We start from the raw sequence: 19,057 nt of genomic DNA on the forward strand, positions 1-19,057 counted from the left end.
GCTTTTAATTCATTTTTAAATAATTGGCAAAAAAATTTTCCTTTTTTAAAATTGATTTTAAAGCATATCATTATTGTAAAGTAACTACATACACTATGTGCTTGTGTTGCTGCTGGATATTATTCTATTAGTTCTGTAAAAATTATTTCCTACTGCAAGAATTGCTATGGAACAGGGCATAACAGGATTTGCATAGACATAATGAAGGAGAAGATTGTTCCTTTAGGTGGCGAGAAGATGAATTATTTATCGAACAGTTATGCTATGAATGCATCTGTTATTTCAACATAGCAGTGTAATAAAGGGTTTAGTTATGAGCATACTTTATTAAGAAATCTGCTTAGGTTTCACATGATATCAGTTATCCTATTCTAATGATTGCTGTGTGTCATTTGAAGTAATTAGCATCATAGTCGTTTAATTTCTGCTAAAATGGTTTTTGATAATCTTTCTCAGTACATAAGATTCTCAGTATGTGTAAGTTGATTTTATAAGAAGTATTAAGATGGTAATTTTTTATCTCATTAACATGGTGTTAAGGATTTTTTATTAAGTTAATGGCTTTTTGATATAAATATTCATGATAGTTATATGATGATTTCATAATTCATGAAACCAGTAGTGCATTGATATAATGTAAATAACACTGCTAAAGATGTGTTTATATTTTATTGTAGCTAAAGTCAGAATTGTTAGTAGTGAAATTGGATTGAAAGGAATGTTGTATAAGTCTAAAATTAAATTTTAAAAATTTTCCATTTTTACAACATTTATTTATTGTTTGCTTTTTAAACAGTCATTTCTTCTTCTTGGTGATACATATTATGCCTCATCACTTGCTTTCAAAGCTCTGAATCTATTAGGATTAAATCCTGTTTGTTTCCATGGAGCCTTTAATTGTAATGATTTTAAGCACATATTGCCAAAGTAAGCTCTTTTATAATTTTATCTTAAATTTCCTTAACGTTTTTCCTCTGGATAAATTTTGTACACATGCATAATAAAAAAAAAGTTCCTTTTGTTCAGTGACTTCAATTATATTTGAAAATTTTAAGAAGTATAATTTGTATGTGCAGTGCATTGTTATTAAATTTATTTTCATTTATTAAACTGTTAGATGTGAGATACATACTTCTATGTCTTATTTTCTGATTTAATATTTGCATGTTTTATTTTAATACATTCCACTGTATTATGCAGACATGGTAAATTGGTAATTTTAATTATTCCGTATTTAAGTACTATACTGAACACAAAATGTAATAAATAAATAATATGCCTAAACCTTCTCATGAAAATAGTATAAATGCCATTGAAGCACCATATTTATAAATTGAATAGCAAGAAAATATTCCAGCTGCCATCCGTTTGGTGTTGAAATGAGTGCAGAACATTTTGACATGCTATAAAGTAAGGAAAAGAGTTCCAAGTGTCAGTTTTAAGAAATTTTAAAAGATTAACATGTTTTACAGAAATTCTTTAGTTTTGGCTTAAAACACACCTTTTATATTAAACATTGCAAAATGTATTTGTATTTTTAAATTTTAGTATATATATAAGCTGTTTAATAAATGCTTAAGATTTTTCAGACCTTAACTTACTAGGTAGAAATTTGGGCAGCATTATTAGGAAAGTTAAAGCATACTTTGTGAATAACACACTGTAATCAGCATATGCATTAATTAAACTAAAACGAATTTGAAATTTCATTTAAACTAATACAATTTTTATAGATGAAAAAAAGAAGTTAATAAATCTTTCCCTGCAAATTTTATTAATCTCTCAGCCATTCTATTATTTTTCCTCCACTAAAATTTTCAAAAATTTTTTGACAGTTCGAGAAATAAATTTTCTCAAAATCTACAATATTGAACAAAATCTATGAGTTTAATTAATAATTAGAATTTCAAACCTATTATGCAAGAATGTCTACATACTTTCTTAGTTCAAAAATTTATTTCTTTCTCCATTCTGCCTTCCACACTCTGCTCAATACATGGCATTATTTCTGTTTTGGAGAACATGAAGTGCATCCTCTAAATACTTTTTTCTCTTAACCATGAGAGACATATTTTCAACCTTTAAAAAAAATGAGCCTGAGAGCCTTTTTAGTTTGTATTAGTCTCAAACAAAAGTTTTCCCAATTACTAATAATCAATATAACAATTCTTGCATTTTTTGTTAAATTATAGTTTATTTCTTGTATTGCCATGCTCCTGTACCAGGAGCAGACTATTCCTATTCCATATTAAAAAAAAAAAAAAATATGAATTATGATGAAACTAAGGTCTGAAGTGTGTAAATATGACAACAGGTTTATCCCAATAAATCAATTTCCCTTTTAGTAAGTAGGGTAGGGAATCTTGAAATGTCCATAAAAATCATTCTTTGTAACTTCTAAATATTCTAAAACAGTATTAAAATGTAAATTCAGCAAAACAGCTTAGAAATCCATTATTTATTAGTTCTTTTGCAGCTTGATACTTAAAGATGTTGCTAGTTAATCAGCTTAAACAAAATGGCGAAAAGTATTTTCAAAATCATATTTCACAATAAATTCTTTGAGAAATGACTTCAAAAATTGTTCTTAGTTAATTTAAGCATTATACCTTACTTGCCCTTTTTTTCCCTCTCCTGATGCATAACTGAATGTGTTTAAAAGTTTTCAAAGAAATCTGTATAGTCTAAGAAAATTAATTCTTTTTAATTATGACAGATGGTGGTAATGGTATTTCATTTGTAGGGGAAAACTGATTAATTTAGGAACTGAAATGTGAAAGCTATCTTTAATAGTAATATATCCATTATCTGTAAATTAAATTTTACATTAAATTTTTTTTCAGGTTTCCTTCACTTCATGCTGAAGCAATAACTAAATTGTTGGGAGTTCTTACTAAAACTTATTATATGGCTTATAAATATAGCTTAGCTATGGAACTAGTAAAAATAGAACATATTGCTCTTGATGCCTTTCCAATAGACTTTTCTCAGGTATTTAAAATCTCAGGTATTAATAATAGTACAGTATTAATTGTTCTTTTCCAATTTTGTGTTTTCATTAAATAAAAATATATATATATATATTGCATTTTATGTAAATGCAAATAATTTTAAAATGTAAACATTTATTTGTGTTTAATGATAAAATAAATTGTATTATAATATAGTACTTCCTTGTTGTCTACCACCCACCAGTAAATCATAATTTTTTAAAAAATTTTTATTTCTAGCAATGATATTTTTTGGCAATCATATTTAAAATGGCATCAAAGAGATTGTTATTTTCTGTCTGCACATAAATTCTGATAAGTAAGGAGCTAAGTGATGATAACTTGTACTATGTTACTCCTTTTTCTTCTATTATTCTCATCCCTTTGCATGTAATTATTAAATTCGCACTCATCAGATTGAAGCTGTCATTTAAATAGTAAAAAAGATGCCACTTCCATTCACCTATAGCACTCTCCCAAGAAGAAGAAGAAGAAAAAAAGGGAAAAGAAAAAGCATTATCAAATAAAGGGGGGATTAAAGTCTCATCTTTGTAGAAGAATGCAGAATAGTTTCTAGGGCTGTAGAATGTTCACAAGAATCATAATGACAGGTGGTATTTTTGGTGATGTATCAGTGAGTATCAGGTAACCAAAAAATATTAATAACATTTTGGAATAATATGTATGCATTAATTATTTCTGTGTCAAATAATTCACACTACTTATTAATTACCCTTAACACAATCTTGGTTAACAGTCCGCTAAATATTTTCCCAACAGGGATGTTTCCCAAAGCTCACATCAGCACAAAACTACTTAGAAACTCAGAGGATGACATACCATCTGTGTTGATCCCATCTTTTCAACTTGTTTGGTAAATAAACCAGAGTGAATGTTACATACACGCTTGAGAAAATAAATGTATTTATATTTTAGATGAATAAATATTTCATAATTTTCCCTTCTGATTTGTGTAAAGCTCTTACTATGCATTAAGGATAGGTAATACATTAAAAAAAAATCTGTGTAATAAAGAAGTAAATTCATATAGCAAAAAATTTTAGGCTAAGTTTTATGATAAGGAATTCTATCCCTTTAGATCTTATTTTACTTCACTACTAATATTAGTCATTAGTATCTGAAACTCAAATCTAAAAAATTTGGTGTGCAATGGAACTTTGAAAGTCAATGAATAAATTCCATGTTTAAAATAATAATTAAAAATATATATATATCAGATATTTTATTTGTTTTTTTCTTTTTTAAATTCCAGATGACAAAAGGAAATTAAATACCATTCATATAGAGAAAGAATTCAACTTCATGCTGATCTGTCACTTCATTGTGAAGCTGAATATATTGCCAGTTATATAGCATAATTCTATTTATGCATAAGAGTGTCCTATATTAAAATTACTTTATATTTCTGTATTTAAAATCCAAAAGAATATTGTATGAATGTTGTTTAAGATTAGTTAGTGATTAAAATTTATTTTAATTTTTAAATGCAGAAGCATTATACATAAATAAATTAAATTATTTGAAAATTTTCAGTAAGTATTGATTTAGGAAATTATTTTTCTACTTGAATATTCCCTCTCTCTCTCTCTCTCTCTCTATATATATATATATATTTATTTATTTATTTACTAAAGAAATATTGATTATATTATCTCCTAAGATTAATTTTAGTAGAATTATCTAAAAAGAGTGAATCCATAGTTGGTAAGTTTAATTCCGAAAATTGTTTTAAAGTAACTTGATTGTAAATTGTTAAAAATGTTTAACGGGGACTTGAATTAAATCATGAAGAACAAAATTTCAATTGTAAAAAGAAATTAAATTAAAGCAAGTAATCATTGCCATTGATTTACTCTTTTTAGGTAATTCTACTAAAATTAATCTTAGGAGATAATATAATCAATATTTCTTTATTAAATAAATTATTATTAACTTACTTTGCAGCTATTGTGCAAGTAGTAGAATTAAAATTTTTTTATTCATGATTTAATACAAGTTCCCGTTAAACATTTTTAACAATTTACATTCAAGTTACTTACTTTAAAACAATTTTCGGAATTAAACTTACTAACTATGGATTCACTCTTTTTAGATAATTCTACATAATCTTAGGAGATAATATAATCAATATTTCTTTAGTAAATAAATTATTATTAGCTTACTTTGCAGCTATTGCACAAGTAGTAGAATAACTTGATTTCGCACTAAGTGAATTTAAAATCATACAACATATGTATATATATGTATATATATACTGACCTTTAGACTATGAATCTTTTCAATTTTAGGTATTGAGTAATAGGATCCTTTTGTATCAATGCAAATGTCACTTGAATCCAACAGCAAATGTAAATGAACTGGAAACAAATATTTTGAGAATGTAAGACTGGGTTTTATATATATATATATATATATAGTATCATAGTATGTTTTAATAGCATTTAACACCATAATAGATTTTCTATACTTTTTTTTTTTTGTGTTTGAAAAATTTGAGAATTCTTTTTGAAATTAAAATTATTGTGATACTGAAAATCCTGTTAACCTACTTTAATGTATTAAAGTTGATTTTAGCTATATTATCACATTGAATGCTGAAAACTGAGCTGAATAGCTTTTATCTATTCAGCAAAGTCAAGTTTTGACAGGGTCTCTTTAATAACCACAGGTCATAAATACCCATCTTCCGAAGTAACTTTCTAAATTCCACTATAAATTTTAATATTCCACACTTTTTTTTTACTTTACTATTTCTTCTCAAAATATAACAGCAGATTGTGAAAAGCGAGAAATATATGCATAAAGCCTACATTTATATTAATACAATGAATTGTTTTTATCTTATCTTCTGATTTTATCAGTAAAAGCTTAACTGACAATTATGATGAAATACTTTGTGAAATCTCGAGGAGTTACAAATACACTATCTTTGTCCGACAGTGGAAAGAATCAATTGAAATAATAATTCCAGCTAACAGGCTTTAGCATTCAGAAATGAATTTAAATAAAAGTAAAATTTTAAAAGAATCTGAAAGCTTTCAGATCTTATATTACTCCCAAAAGGGTATTTTTTTCATTTTCACACATACTCTTTCAAGAGCATTTGGGCTAAAAATATTTAAAAACAGCAAATCTTTAGAATTTCTGATAGACAGTCTCATGCGTTGAAGATAAAGGTGTTTTATTCCGTACAGTGTTGCTATTGCTTGCTTTGAAATCATTAAGCTTTTTAATCAAAAATTCGTTAAAAGTTTTACAAAATATGAAACAGATTATAAAATAAATCTGAAATTAAAAATTCAAATTTTTTCCTGTATAAAGGTATATGTATAATATAACTATTTAGTTATTAAAAGTAGAGGCTATCAGAGATGAAGAAAGAGATAGTTACCATGTCACTTTTAAAATTAAGAAGTGTCATCAAAAGTATACTATGAAATTATGTAATATTTTGTTTTATTAAAAAATATTTATATTAAAACTGATAATAAGGAAAAGAAATTCTGTATTTTGAATAAGAAAAACACAATGCACGAAGAGTTACCAGACTAAGGAAAGTTTTTACTATTATTCTCATCTAGTACTACCACTACAGAGCTCACCATTAGTGAAATAAATAAAACTGCTGTACACCAGGGCTAAAGAAAAAGAAGGGCTGGGTCATCACATTGAGAGGAATCATGCCAACATGAATCCACATGGGAAGCATTCTGGATGTTATGTGATGTCATTAGGTTGAAAATAACCCTTTGCCTAGCAATAAGAGTTCCACAGTAAGAGAGATTAGTTCTTTGTTCCTCATCTTCAGATAAACAGATTTCTTTTATTTCAAAATTATAGTTGAAGATACTTTCAAATTGAATTTCTATTCAGAAAGTATTTCATATGGGAAAATATTGAAAAAAATTGTGTATTCTGCCATTTCTACATGTAGTAATTTCATACCAAAAGAAGAAAACGTACATCACTGATTTTAACATAGAAGCATTTCGTGAAGGAATGGATGCCCAGTGTTAAAGAGCAGATATTGTCAACAAGTAAAATACTATTACATACAGCCATCACTTCAATGAGTCTGATTATGAAGACAGTGGGAAAAATAGGTTGCTAGGATTGTTAACAAAAAAACAAAAACAAAAAAAAAAAAAGTTAAAGTTAACTGCTATCACCAAACTAAATACATGGCTTAATTGTTTATCAAAATATATGAAGGTTATATAATTAAAAATTTACTATGTGCCTTATATAGAATTGGAAGGCTTAAACCCCAAAAAGGAGAGTCTAGAATTTAAAAATGATAATAGTAATAGTTATGATGAACTGAATTAATGTAATGTTACTAAGCAATGCTGTAATTTTGCTAACCTCCAGAAGCATATGAATAATTTAAGATAAAAGTATGAATTTTGAGAACAAAGTTTCTGTTTTATATGCTGAGAGAAAGCAGCATTTAAAAATTATTTCCCACCAAAGCAATAGATTTAAATAAATGTAATGATAATACCTGGAAAAATTCAGAAACTGAGAAAAGTGTAAAAAATTAATCAAAAAATTTTGTAGAATATGAAAATTGTGTACTTAAACATGTTTACCAAAACATAAATAAATAAATATCTTAATAGAGCAGTTCTGCTGATTATGTGTAATTAGTTTTGAAAAGATTCCTATAGATTCTAGACTCTGCTACAGTTCAAAATAGATGAAACACGAGGCCCTTCAAAAAAAAATCTCATTTTATGTTGTAAAGGGTAGGATTATTTAGGTTGCAGTAAAGCACAAGAGAGCTGTCTAAGAATAATGATGCCTTTGTGGGGGACTTTCTCAGGGAAACTGACTGACATCCACATTATATATGGGTAAACCACAATTACATCCATACTGCCAACCCACTCGCCAGAGTGTGAATTTAGGTCTAACTACCAATGTTTAACATTTCTATTGTTCAACCACTCATGAGCCATTGTTAAAGGTTAATATCACGGATGTGTCTAAAGACTTAAATTGGATATTTTGATATCTAAGGGAGTACTAACTATGCCAATCCCAATTTGGATAAAAATGATGTGGAAAAGGAAAAATGTTTTCCTTTATTTTCACAGCCATAATTTTCAAAAAGGTAAGGTGTGGAACTTGAAATATTAGTTCCGAGCATGATAGATGTTTGCTATCCATCTGTAAGAAGGCAGTTTATATATTTTGCCATTTACGAACATTGATAAGGTTCAACACTTATTAATAAAAAAGCATCAGTCAGTCTTTTATTTAGGTTTGAGTATTTAGTTTCTATAATTTTTATTATTTAATTTATGAAGCACATTAAAAGTAATCTAAATAAATTTTTATATTATTTTTCAAATTTTGAAAAAGGGGGAAGGCAAATGATTTGGCAGTGGTGAAAGTGATGCAGTAATTGAACAATTATTTTTTGTAACAGCAACATAAATCAACTACATATTCGCTTCAGGAATGGACTCCTTTTGTTAAAGGAAAAATTTAAATATTTATTAACTACAGATTTTACTAATTATGAAAGCAGGAATTAATTTAATAGAATTTTGTAAAAACAATTAATGTTTCCAGTGTTTTCCTTGCTGTATTGCATTGTTTTAAGCGTTAAAATCAATTAAAAAATCATGACCAATGTACACAATTCATCTGTTTAGTCATCATTAGCAATGCTATTGTAAAAGGTCCAATGAAATAAAAGAAAACAAAAATTTAAAATACCTTTTTTCCCAAATCAAGTGCTTTTCTTTTACATCAGTTGATATGAAATATTTTGTTGTTTGGTCATCCTGATATGAGCCAGTTTCCTTTTAAATAGTTATCTACAGACAATCCAACTCCTAGGCAGGTAGTTATTTCCATAATTGATTAGACAAACATTTCACTATAATGGACTTCATTTTCTTATGAAGGATTAAAAGAATTTAAATATCAATTTCCTTTGATGTCTCAATATTATTTGTATTCTTGTCTTTTCTGTCTCAGAATGTTTGCATGGTGTATTTGCTCTGATATCTTTATATCAAATCTACAATTTCTGAATACTGAGAAATTCAATTCTTTCTATTACCTAATTTTTTGCAATGGCATCAATCAATTTATTATAAAAATATAATTAATTTGCAATAAAATAAATGACTCATATTTTTTATTACACTGATTGAAATTTATCATTCTTTATTTAGAAAATGACACAAAGAATAGAGAAAAAAATTATTTTTATTCAAAAATAGCATTTTTATATACTTCCAATATTTAATATAATCAAGGCGTGCGACTTTCTGAAATTACACTGTTCATTTTTAATTGTTGATGTTAGCTGGCAATAATTTTATCTGTTACATACAAGTACTATAGAAATTATTTTTGTGAATGTATTATGGAAAATCTTTTTTTTTTTTAAATTTGCTGTAAATTCTTAAAAGTAGCTTTCAGAAACTCTCCTTTTAGTTTGTTCTACAATGAAGCAATCTTAATGGTTTGCAAATTTTTCATGCTTAGTTATAAAATTTATTGCTATGTACTAGAGGTTTTTTTTTTTTTTTTTTTTTTTTTTTTTTTTTTTTTTTTTTTAATTTTGTTCTAAATAAAGCTGAATATCCAAAATTTTGAAGAGTTTTCTGTATTGACATTTATTCAAATAAATTCTGTATTTAAATATATGTAATTTTCAATGAGAGCACAAGTATGCATACCAAAAAAAAACAAGTGATTAAAAGTTGCATAAATTAAGACTTGATTTTTGTTAATAAATCTTTATTATTTTATGAAATCTGGTACTGTTTTTCAAGATAAGGGTAAGTTATTAATAACAGCAGAATATAATTTTGTATGAATTAATATATTGTTTTCAAATTGTCTTCTAACATTACAGGTGTCATCAAAGGCTACGAAACTTTGTCCAGATAGATCTGTTAGAAATAAAAAATATTGAAAGAGCTTATATTACCCTCATAAAAGGAAATTTAGTACGTTCTCAACTGGTTCGAGCGGAAAGAATATGTATGGAAAGCTGATATTTCTGAATTTTAATCATATTTTTAAATATAATTGAAAAAAATTGTAAGATTTATTGTATCTATATTAAATCAATTAAATTAACAAAAAATGGCAATTATATAGAAATTATAAAATTCAAACTATTTCATATATTCTTAATTGCAAATTTTATTGGCCTTTTAACTGGCTATATAATTTGAAATATATAAGGCTGGATAATATGCAATAAATCATAAAATATTTGAGTGCGTTTTCGTAGTATTTTAATAATACAGTCTGTAGTACAAATCTATGTAAAACTGTTGTATGAGAACAGTCTATGCATACATTAATGCATATGAAACACAGAACTTAAAAAAAAATTATATTCATTTAATAACCAAGTCTGTTTTTGACTAAATCTTTAGGAAATTAAAGTTTTAGATAAAATCATTCCATTTTCAGGTTACTAATTTTTACTAAAATTGTATGAGTATCTTGATTCATTATAGAAACTGTATGTGTAAAATTTGATATTAATATGTTTAGTGTTTTAGGAAAATAAATAGCAAAGCATTATGGAACTTATCAATTAAGGATTCAGGTTGATAGCTACACAACTGAAATATTCTGAACTGAAACTTTCTGTATTCAATAAAAATTATTAGTGTGTTAGTGAATTACCTGATAATTAATTAATTACCATTTAAACTGTATAACATTTTCAAAAATCACAGAATGATTAATATATAACTTTATAGATATGAAATTAAAAGGGTATAATTAAAGTAAATCATAATTAATTTTTTTCTTTACAGTTTAATATTCAAAATTTAGTCTGCCCCACCCCATGTATTCTAATTATGTTTGTATTTTTTTTTTCCTCTGTAGCTGCAGATGTATTCAGAATTTTGAAGTATGTTAATGTTCAAACATGTGTTCCTGATATATATCTTTATCAGTTTCAAATTTATTGGCATGGCAAAAGGTAAATTCTAAACTCTTATTTCACTATCTCTATAACTCTGCTCTATTTTATATGCCTTCTTTTCTTGTCAGAGAGTTCTAAAAATCAATGTAGCCCTTATCAACAAGTATAAATGCATAAATTAGATTTATACATGGCTTCTCTGAACAAGAAATAGAATGTTGTTTGGCATAATGAAAAATTGTTTTAAACATTTTTTTTTTCTTTCACTGTCACTAATTCATTTACTTTTTTCTTTCTTTTTGAAAATAAATTTAAATTAGCATAAAAGTATGTTATCTCACTTTGTCTTTCACTTTCTGCTGTCATTTTGAATTTTTATTCATTTTTATTTCTTGAAAATGAATTTAAAATCATTGTTTATGAATTTATTATTCAAGTAAGTAATTATTCAAAATTGTGGTTTAACTCTAATTTTGATTATTGTAGTATTATAAATCTCAAAAAAAAATTTTTATATATATGAAAATTTCTGTAGATGGTAAGAGAAAATTGTTGCAAGCTGAAGAACTTTCAGAGAACTTCAAAATGTATTAATTTTATCTTGTTTGTAAGAGATAATCAAAATGAAGGCAATTTTTTTAATTAAATCCCCAGAGCTTGGAAATAAAAATGAGAATGAATGCAAGATGTTTAATATATGCAAAAGTTATATATATAATATGATATGTTATTTGTTTGCTAGTGATTCTTGTTTGTGTAGCATTTATGTTTCAATGCCTAATGGAATCAATGCTTGTACTATACTTGTATAAGTACGAGGTTCACTTTGCATTTAGATTTTTTTATACTAACATTTTATGAAAACTATATAAGACCAGAGACCTGCTCTCAGTAGTAGTTGTTTAGCTCAGCGTGAATTCGGAGTATTGAGATATCTCCGTGTGCGCAATTAGATGCACTACTGATTGCACTCTGTGATTCTGTGAAGAGCTATACAAGTAATTTTGTGGAAACTTCCAGAACTGTGAAGTGTTTCTTTTGGTAAAATAAATTTTATCATGCAATAGTTGGTTCTGTGTGCATTCACTCTATTATGAATCCATATGCATGTAAAAATAGCATGATGGCTCACCGACCAAGCAGCAATGTGATGCAATATGACAGATTTCTTATTGAAGGAAATTGCATGGAGAAATAACAATAGAATGCATCTAATTTGTGTAATATTTCATTTATTTATTTATCATTCTTTTTTGTATTTACATACTCTTCTGACAATAATTAAAAAATTTGGCCATGTCTTTATATTATATTTTAGGATTCAATTCATTTTCTCTATTGTTAAATACTGAAGAATCTATATAAATGACTGGATATACGAGGGCTATCCAGAAAGTAGATTACGCTTTGGAATAAAAAAATAAACAAAGTATAGGAAACAAATTTTATTATATACAGATGAAAGCCACACTCAAATACTACTTTTCTACATAGTCACCATACAAATTAAGGCATTTATCGTAGCGATGTACGAGCTTGGAAATTCCTTCGTCGAAAAATTCGGCCGCCTGCGCCTTCAACCACTTCGTTACCTCTTCTTGCAGCTGTGCGTCGTCATCAAAACGCTGCATAGCCAGCCACTTCTTCATTGCTGGGAATAGGTGGAAGTCGCTCGGTGCCAGGTCGGGACTGTACGGCGGATGAGGAAACAACTCCCACTTAAAAGATTCAAGAACTTTACGAGTGACATTTGCCGTGTGGGGCCGGGCGTTGTCGTGAATCAACAAGATCTTAGAGCTCAACATTCCTCTGCGCTTGTTTTGAATTGCTCTTCTGAGTTTTTGGAGAGTTTGGCAATATCTTTGAGAGTTTATTGTAGTGCCTCTTTCCAGGAAGTCCACCAAAATTACACCTTTTCTGTCCCAAAAAACAGTCGCCATCATCTTCCTTGCCGACATTGTTTGCATGCATTTCTTGGGTTTTTGGGGAGAACTTGTGTGCCCCCACTGCATTGATTGCAATTTCGTTTCACAGTTCACATGTTTCACCCATGTTTCGTCACCAGTAACGATGCGATCGAGTAAAGAGTCACCATCCTTATGGTAAGCGTCCAAAAAGTTCAACGCTGCAGCCATTCGCTGATTTTTGTGGTCCTCTGTCAAGATTTTTGGAATCCATCTTGCACAAAACTTGTGGTAACCAAGCTTTTCGCTGATGATTTCGTGCAACAAACTTCGCGAAATTTGTGGAAAACTCAAAGAAAGTTCCGTTATTGTGAAATTTCGATTTTCACGGACTTTAGCATCAACTTTTTCGAGAAGTTCGGCGGTCACTATGCTGGGTTTCCCACTTCGATCTTCGTCGTGAACATTGGTTCGGCCATTTTGAAATCTTATGACCCACTGACGCACTCCACCTTCAGTGATAATGTTGTCCCCATACACTTCACGAAGCTGCCGATAGATTTCTATCGGTTTACAGTTTTTTGCAGTCAGAAACCTTATTACTGAGCGCACCTCGCAGCTCGCGGGATTTTCAATTAACGCAGACATTTCAAACCGTCACAGTATCTGAACGGAGCACAGCACGAACCTCTCACTAGCACGGCTAGATGCAGACTGAGCTGCGCAACGCTCTGACCCCAAGATGTTTGCGCTAGCCCCGCCCCTAGCGGACACAGACGGAAACGTAATCTACTTCCTGGATGGCCCTCGTATATATAATAACAAATTTTTTTAAAAAACAAAATAGAATCATGTCTAGAATTTTTGCGCATTAAGCTGGTTGAAAAATTATCTGTGAGGACATAAAATAAGAAATTTAGAACCTTTTTTTTTTTTTTTTTTTTTTTTTTTTTTTTTTTTTTTTTTCCAGAAAGACCAAAACTTGAAATTCGTAAGTAATAGTAAGTAATAAATTTCAAATAATTGTATAAATGCAATAAAGAATTTAAAAATTGTAAAACCAAAGCTCTTCAAACATGCAATACCCCAATTCAAAAAATCAATGAACTTTAATGAAAAAAGAACCTTCTTTTTAATAGTAATTATTTTGGCCAGTTTGTCATGCAGGTGGCTAGTGTTTTTAAATAATATTCTAAAATTTGAGTTTTTTCAGGAATTACTAAGTCATAATACTCCTTACAATTCAGAATTAACTCATTCAACAGTAATATTTTAAGAAATCAGATGCTTAAATCAATTTTGAATGTAATAATTACTTTGATATTTTTAAAATTAATTATTATTATTCAGAATTGTGAATCAAGATATTATATTTGTAACAAATACTTCTTAGTATTATAAAATTACTTAATTCAGTGGTAATATTATAAGGAAAAAATTAGACCCATAAATCAGTTTTGAATGTAATTAATTTTAAATGTAATTCAAAATCCATTTTGAATTTAACCTTCTTATTTTTAAGTTACAGAATCATTTATGTATGAATTTAATCAAGCAAAAAACTGGATATCTGAAGTATGTAATAACACTGAAGAATTATTTAGCTATAATTAAATAAGCAATAATAATTTAATAATACTAGTTAAAACTGTTCTGCGTCTTTTTTATCAATAACAAATATACATATTTAAACACATTTTTTTTTAATGAAACTCATTTAAAAAAAATAGTGGTAAAAAATATTAGTAGTGATGTACATATATGTTAATTTAAAAATTTGCTTTTAGTTAGAATACCTCATTTCTTTATTTTATTATTTGCTTTTGTTTTTTTGGTTAAAGATATGATGAAAAATATTACTTTTTAAATATTCTTTCAATGTAATGGCTGTTTCAACTTTGATGAAAATGAACGCCAATTATTTTTTAATTATTCATTTCAGCTGTTTAATTGATTCATTACTGTCTCACTGTCTTCTTTTCTTTAATATTAAATTGTATTTAATTTTGACATTTTTTTCCGTTTTCTTTTTTTAAGTAACTAGCTGATTATATGGCTAGCCACTTAAAATAGTAATTATAAAAGAAAGAAAAATATGTAATAATTATAATAATCCCAGCTAGTTAATTTTTAAAAAAATATTATTTCTAATTAGACATGTCATGATATAAAATTTTATTTAAATTAATTAAATGGAAAAGTAGAAAGGCTATTCATAAGAACTGCATTTATTGCTTTGAAAGTGCTTAATTTTCTAATCAGTATCACATGTTCTCAAACTGAGGTACATGTACCACTGGTGGTACATTACAATATTTTTAGTGGTACAATTTTTTCAGAAAAAAATAAAATGAATGTAAAATTATGCCCCTTTTAACATTTTGCTTTAATCTTTATTATTCAGAAACATATATATTTTTAAGTTTTTGACTTTTACGGCTCTAGCTTTATTGTTGAAATGATGACTTTTCCAAGAAAAACTGACTAAATTTCACAACATTCACCAATTTCTTAAACCTTGTAATATCTAAAATGTCAAAAAGACAGAATGTATATGTTTTTTTTTTTTTTTTTTTTTTAAACGTATTTAGTCAATGCTGGCCCTGTGAATCAGGTATCTTCTTTGTTTTGTACAACTATATTATTTGCTTAATATATAATTACTGACTATTTACCACAATTGTTATTTATATATCAAAGATTGAATTAAATTAAATGCATTAATAAATAAAAATAAATTTCCTGATACTTGCACAGTAGCTTCAAAGTAACAAAATAATCATTTATTTACTAATGGATTTCCTTAGAAAGTTAGTAGAATTGTAGTTGAATGAAGTAACTTAGAAACGTTTAAAATCGAATCTTAAAAAAAAAAAAAAAAAAAAAAAAAAAAAAATTTAAAGGAACTTCAATTTGAATCATGGAAAAAATTGAAATAGAAACTTTTAAAATAAAAAATTAATCAACAAACCAAGTAATTATTGTCATTGATCGGAAATTGGTTGACTTTTTAAAGGGAACAAACCAATCCTCGATCAATCAACAATATATATATATATATATACTTATTTATATTTTATTGCAATGTTAAAAGTTTCATTTACAAATATAATTAAATAATATAAATTTAAAGGGTTTTATTCTTTGATTATATACACTCCATTTAAAGTGCATTGATTTTTAATGGCGAAATGCTTTTATGGTGCTTTTTTCTATGGTGATGCATACATTTTTGTTTCATATTTATATGGTATAAAATTTGAAAAGTTTGAGAACCCTGAATAACACAGATTAAATTTGAAAGTTAAATATCTTAGTTTTCCAAATGGCAATGTGTTGACACATGATGATTATGATTTTAGACGGTAGCAGCACTTTGCTTTTAAATAACAGAGTTTATGAATTAAAAGGAAAAGGAATTAAAAGGTATATTGCATTTTGCCAAATGGCAACAGTCTAGAACCCTGCAGATAAAAATGTATTATTTCAAGTACTCTTGCCAATGCTCACTTTTAAATCTCTAAATTTGGTAATAAAAAATTCATTAAATTCATACAAAATCTGAAGTAAATAAAAATAATTGAAATTCACAATTCTGGCTTCAAGTTGCACATGTTGAGATAGAGGATTATGTGAGTTCAAAATGGCTTCAGGTTCAGCCATCTTTTCACAATGTGAGGAACATACAAGGGGTGATCCAAAAAAAAGTTTACAAGGCAAATGAAAAAGTATTTATTAACAACAGAAACAAGATACAAATGGGAATCAAGAGACACATCTGGCCTTCACTTTTCCACATAGTCGCCAAACCTGTTTAGGCATTTGTCAGAACGTTTGACCAACTTGTTTATCCCGTCTTGGTAGTAATCAGGGCCCTGGTCATTGAGCCATTTCTCGGCAGCTGTTTTCACTGCATCGTCTGAGGTGAACCGTGTTCCGTATAAGTATTGCTTCAATGCTGGAAAAATGAAGTAGTCACTTGGAGCCAAATCGGGCCTGTATGGGGGGGGGTGATTCCAGACCTCCCACTTCAACATTTGCAGCAATTCCTGAGTCTGGCGAGCTGTATGGGGCTTGGCATTGTCATGCAGAAGAATGACGTCTTTGCTCAGTAATCCAGGCCGTTTGCATTGGATGGCTTTACGCAATTTCGTTAAGGTGGCACAATAACGATTAGCCTTAATTAAGGTGGCACAATAACGATTGGCCTTAATGGTATGGCCACGCTCCAAATACTCGATTTGGATAACACCGGTCGTATCCTAGAAAATGGTTGCCATCACTTTACCGGCAGAGGATGTGACCTTAAACTTCTTCCTCGTCGGTGATCCAGCGTGTTTCCACTCTCGTGGCTCTTTTGGATGTGGGGGTGAAGGGATGAAGCCATGTTTCATCACCGGTAACGATGCGATCAATGAAGTGCTGGCCGTCTGAATGGTATTGCTGAAGAAACGTGAGGCTGCACATCATTCGAGTGGCCTTATGCTCCACAGACAACGCACATCGAACCCAGCGGGCACAAACTTTGGAATATCGCAACTCATTGGTTACGATACGCTGAACGTTACCATAACTCAGGTCCAACTCCGAGGCAATCTCACGCACGGTTACTCGTCGATCCCTTTGGATGATTTTTTCAACACGTGCAGTGTTGATATCCGTCCTTGAAGAACTTGGATGGCCGCTCGCTTCCATATTGCCATTTTCCACATGCTCCCTGCCCGCTTGATAAGAACGACACCATTTCGCTACCTGTTGTCTACTCATTGCTTTGTCCCCGTATACCTCAATGATTTGTCTGTGAATTTCAGATGCGGCCACATTCTTAGCCCATAAGAATCGAATTACGGCTCGCACCTCTTTGCGAGCCCACTTTTCTAGACGTCGTGCCATTACTGTCACTCTTAAGTGTCTGCGTGCTGATGCTACTTACTCATAGAACTGCTGTAGGACAACTAGCTCCATATGTCAACCACCCTGGGTGGAAATATTCGCTCCACAATTATTACGTTTCAAATGCTTCTGCTTGTAAACTTTTTTTGGGATCAACCTACGTACATACAACATACATGTAGCTTCTTCATTATTTAATAATAGAAATAACAGCTAATTTCTAATTAATATGCTTTCTGTTAAATTATTTACATAATATATTCAGTTTAAGCATAATCTTTTATGTATTTTTTCCTTCTGGTTTAATGAAATATTCCATATAAAACCACTGTGAAACAATTAAGAAACATGCAAATAAAATTTATATTGCAGCAGTCATTAGATGGTTTGAGAAAATTATATTATTGAAAATTGCATTTTCAAATCATAAGTGCATTTTTTTATGTTTATTATCTATTAGATACAGTGATTGTTGTTCTGCTCTGCTTAAAATACACAATATGATTGTTGAAAATGGATCTCTAACCGTTCATGCTCTATACTTCTGTGGATTAACTTCACTCATAATGTGTAACTGTGGTAAGATATTGTTTTTAATTTTAAATGTTGTTGTTTTAATTTATCTCACTTGTTTGACAGTAATATCAAACCAAGTCCACAACTGTATCATGGTAAGGATTGCATGATTGCATCTATCTTTGGCATGGGCCTTGAGCATTTTATCAATGATAATACAACTTTGCCCAACTGCATCCCATTTTTGAAAATGAATGCCCTGGGGAACTCCCACCTTTCTTCCCCTACGACCAAACCAGTCAAGAAGATTTTTGATTTACTGTTTATTTTAAGTGTGCCCATGCCACAAAAATACACTTACAAATATTTAACCCTTCTCTGGCATCTCTTCAAGACATATATATAGTTATACAACATACTTTATTTTCATGAGAACAGTTATCTGATGTACTGCTATTAGTTATGTATGATGAAAGCATATTATTGCTTCAATAACTTTCAGTAGGGTTTTCAATTGTATTTTATGTATAAGTAGTTCCCTCTTTTATTCTGAAATATTTTGATTAACCTTTTTCTCTTCATTAGCGATTTATTCTATTTTCTGACTATAATATACACAGTGTTTAATTATTGCAATATTTTGGTTGTTATTTAAGTGTACTTAAAGTCTTCAAGATAATCATCTATTCTTTATTCATAGCTGATCATTAAAATAATTGCTGATCAATGATAAATTAATCATTACTAATTTGTTAATAACAAATTTATTAATATTTTTAATGATCATCATGAGTACTTCTTCATTTGTAATTTTTTTT

General features: G+C 28.7%; 1 protein-coding gene across 13 annotated transcripts in view; it reads left to right on the forward strand.

Annotated features, from left to right (window-relative positions):
* The window catches only part of LOC118184600 (adenylate cyclase type 10-like), a 195,434-nt gene that overhangs the window by 160,837 nt on the left and 15,540 nt on the right, over nt 1–19,057 (forward strand). For 5 of the 13 annotated variants that reach the window (XM_085826920.1, XM_085826919.1, XM_085826921.1 and 2 more), the window contains exons 27-32: nt 797–927; nt 2,844–2,991; nt 5,300–5,391; nt 9,892–10,019; nt 10,887–10,983; nt 18,184–18,302. In XM_085826920.1, the coding sequence (XP_085683046.1) occupies nt 797–927; nt 2,844–2,991; nt 5,300–5,391; nt 9,892–10,019; nt 10,887–10,983; nt 18,184–18,302 (715 nt within the window). Of the gene's footprint in view, nt 1–796; nt 928–2,843; nt 2,992–5,299; nt 5,392–9,891; nt 10,020–10,886; nt 10,984–13,800; nt 13,832–18,183; nt 18,303–19,057 lie in introns of those variants that run through there. The other 8 variants (XR_015044053.1, XR_015044054.1, XR_015044056.1 and 5 more) reach the window with 6 other exon arrangements.

The sequence above is a fragment of the Stegodyphus dumicola genome, chromosome 11 (genome assembly GCF_044657685.1).
Source record: "Stegodyphus dumicola isolate Sdum_Otavi_A_Nest chromosome 11, ASM4465768v1".
NCBI lineage: Eukaryota > Metazoa > Arthropoda > Arachnida > Araneae > Eresidae > Stegodyphus > Stegodyphus dumicola.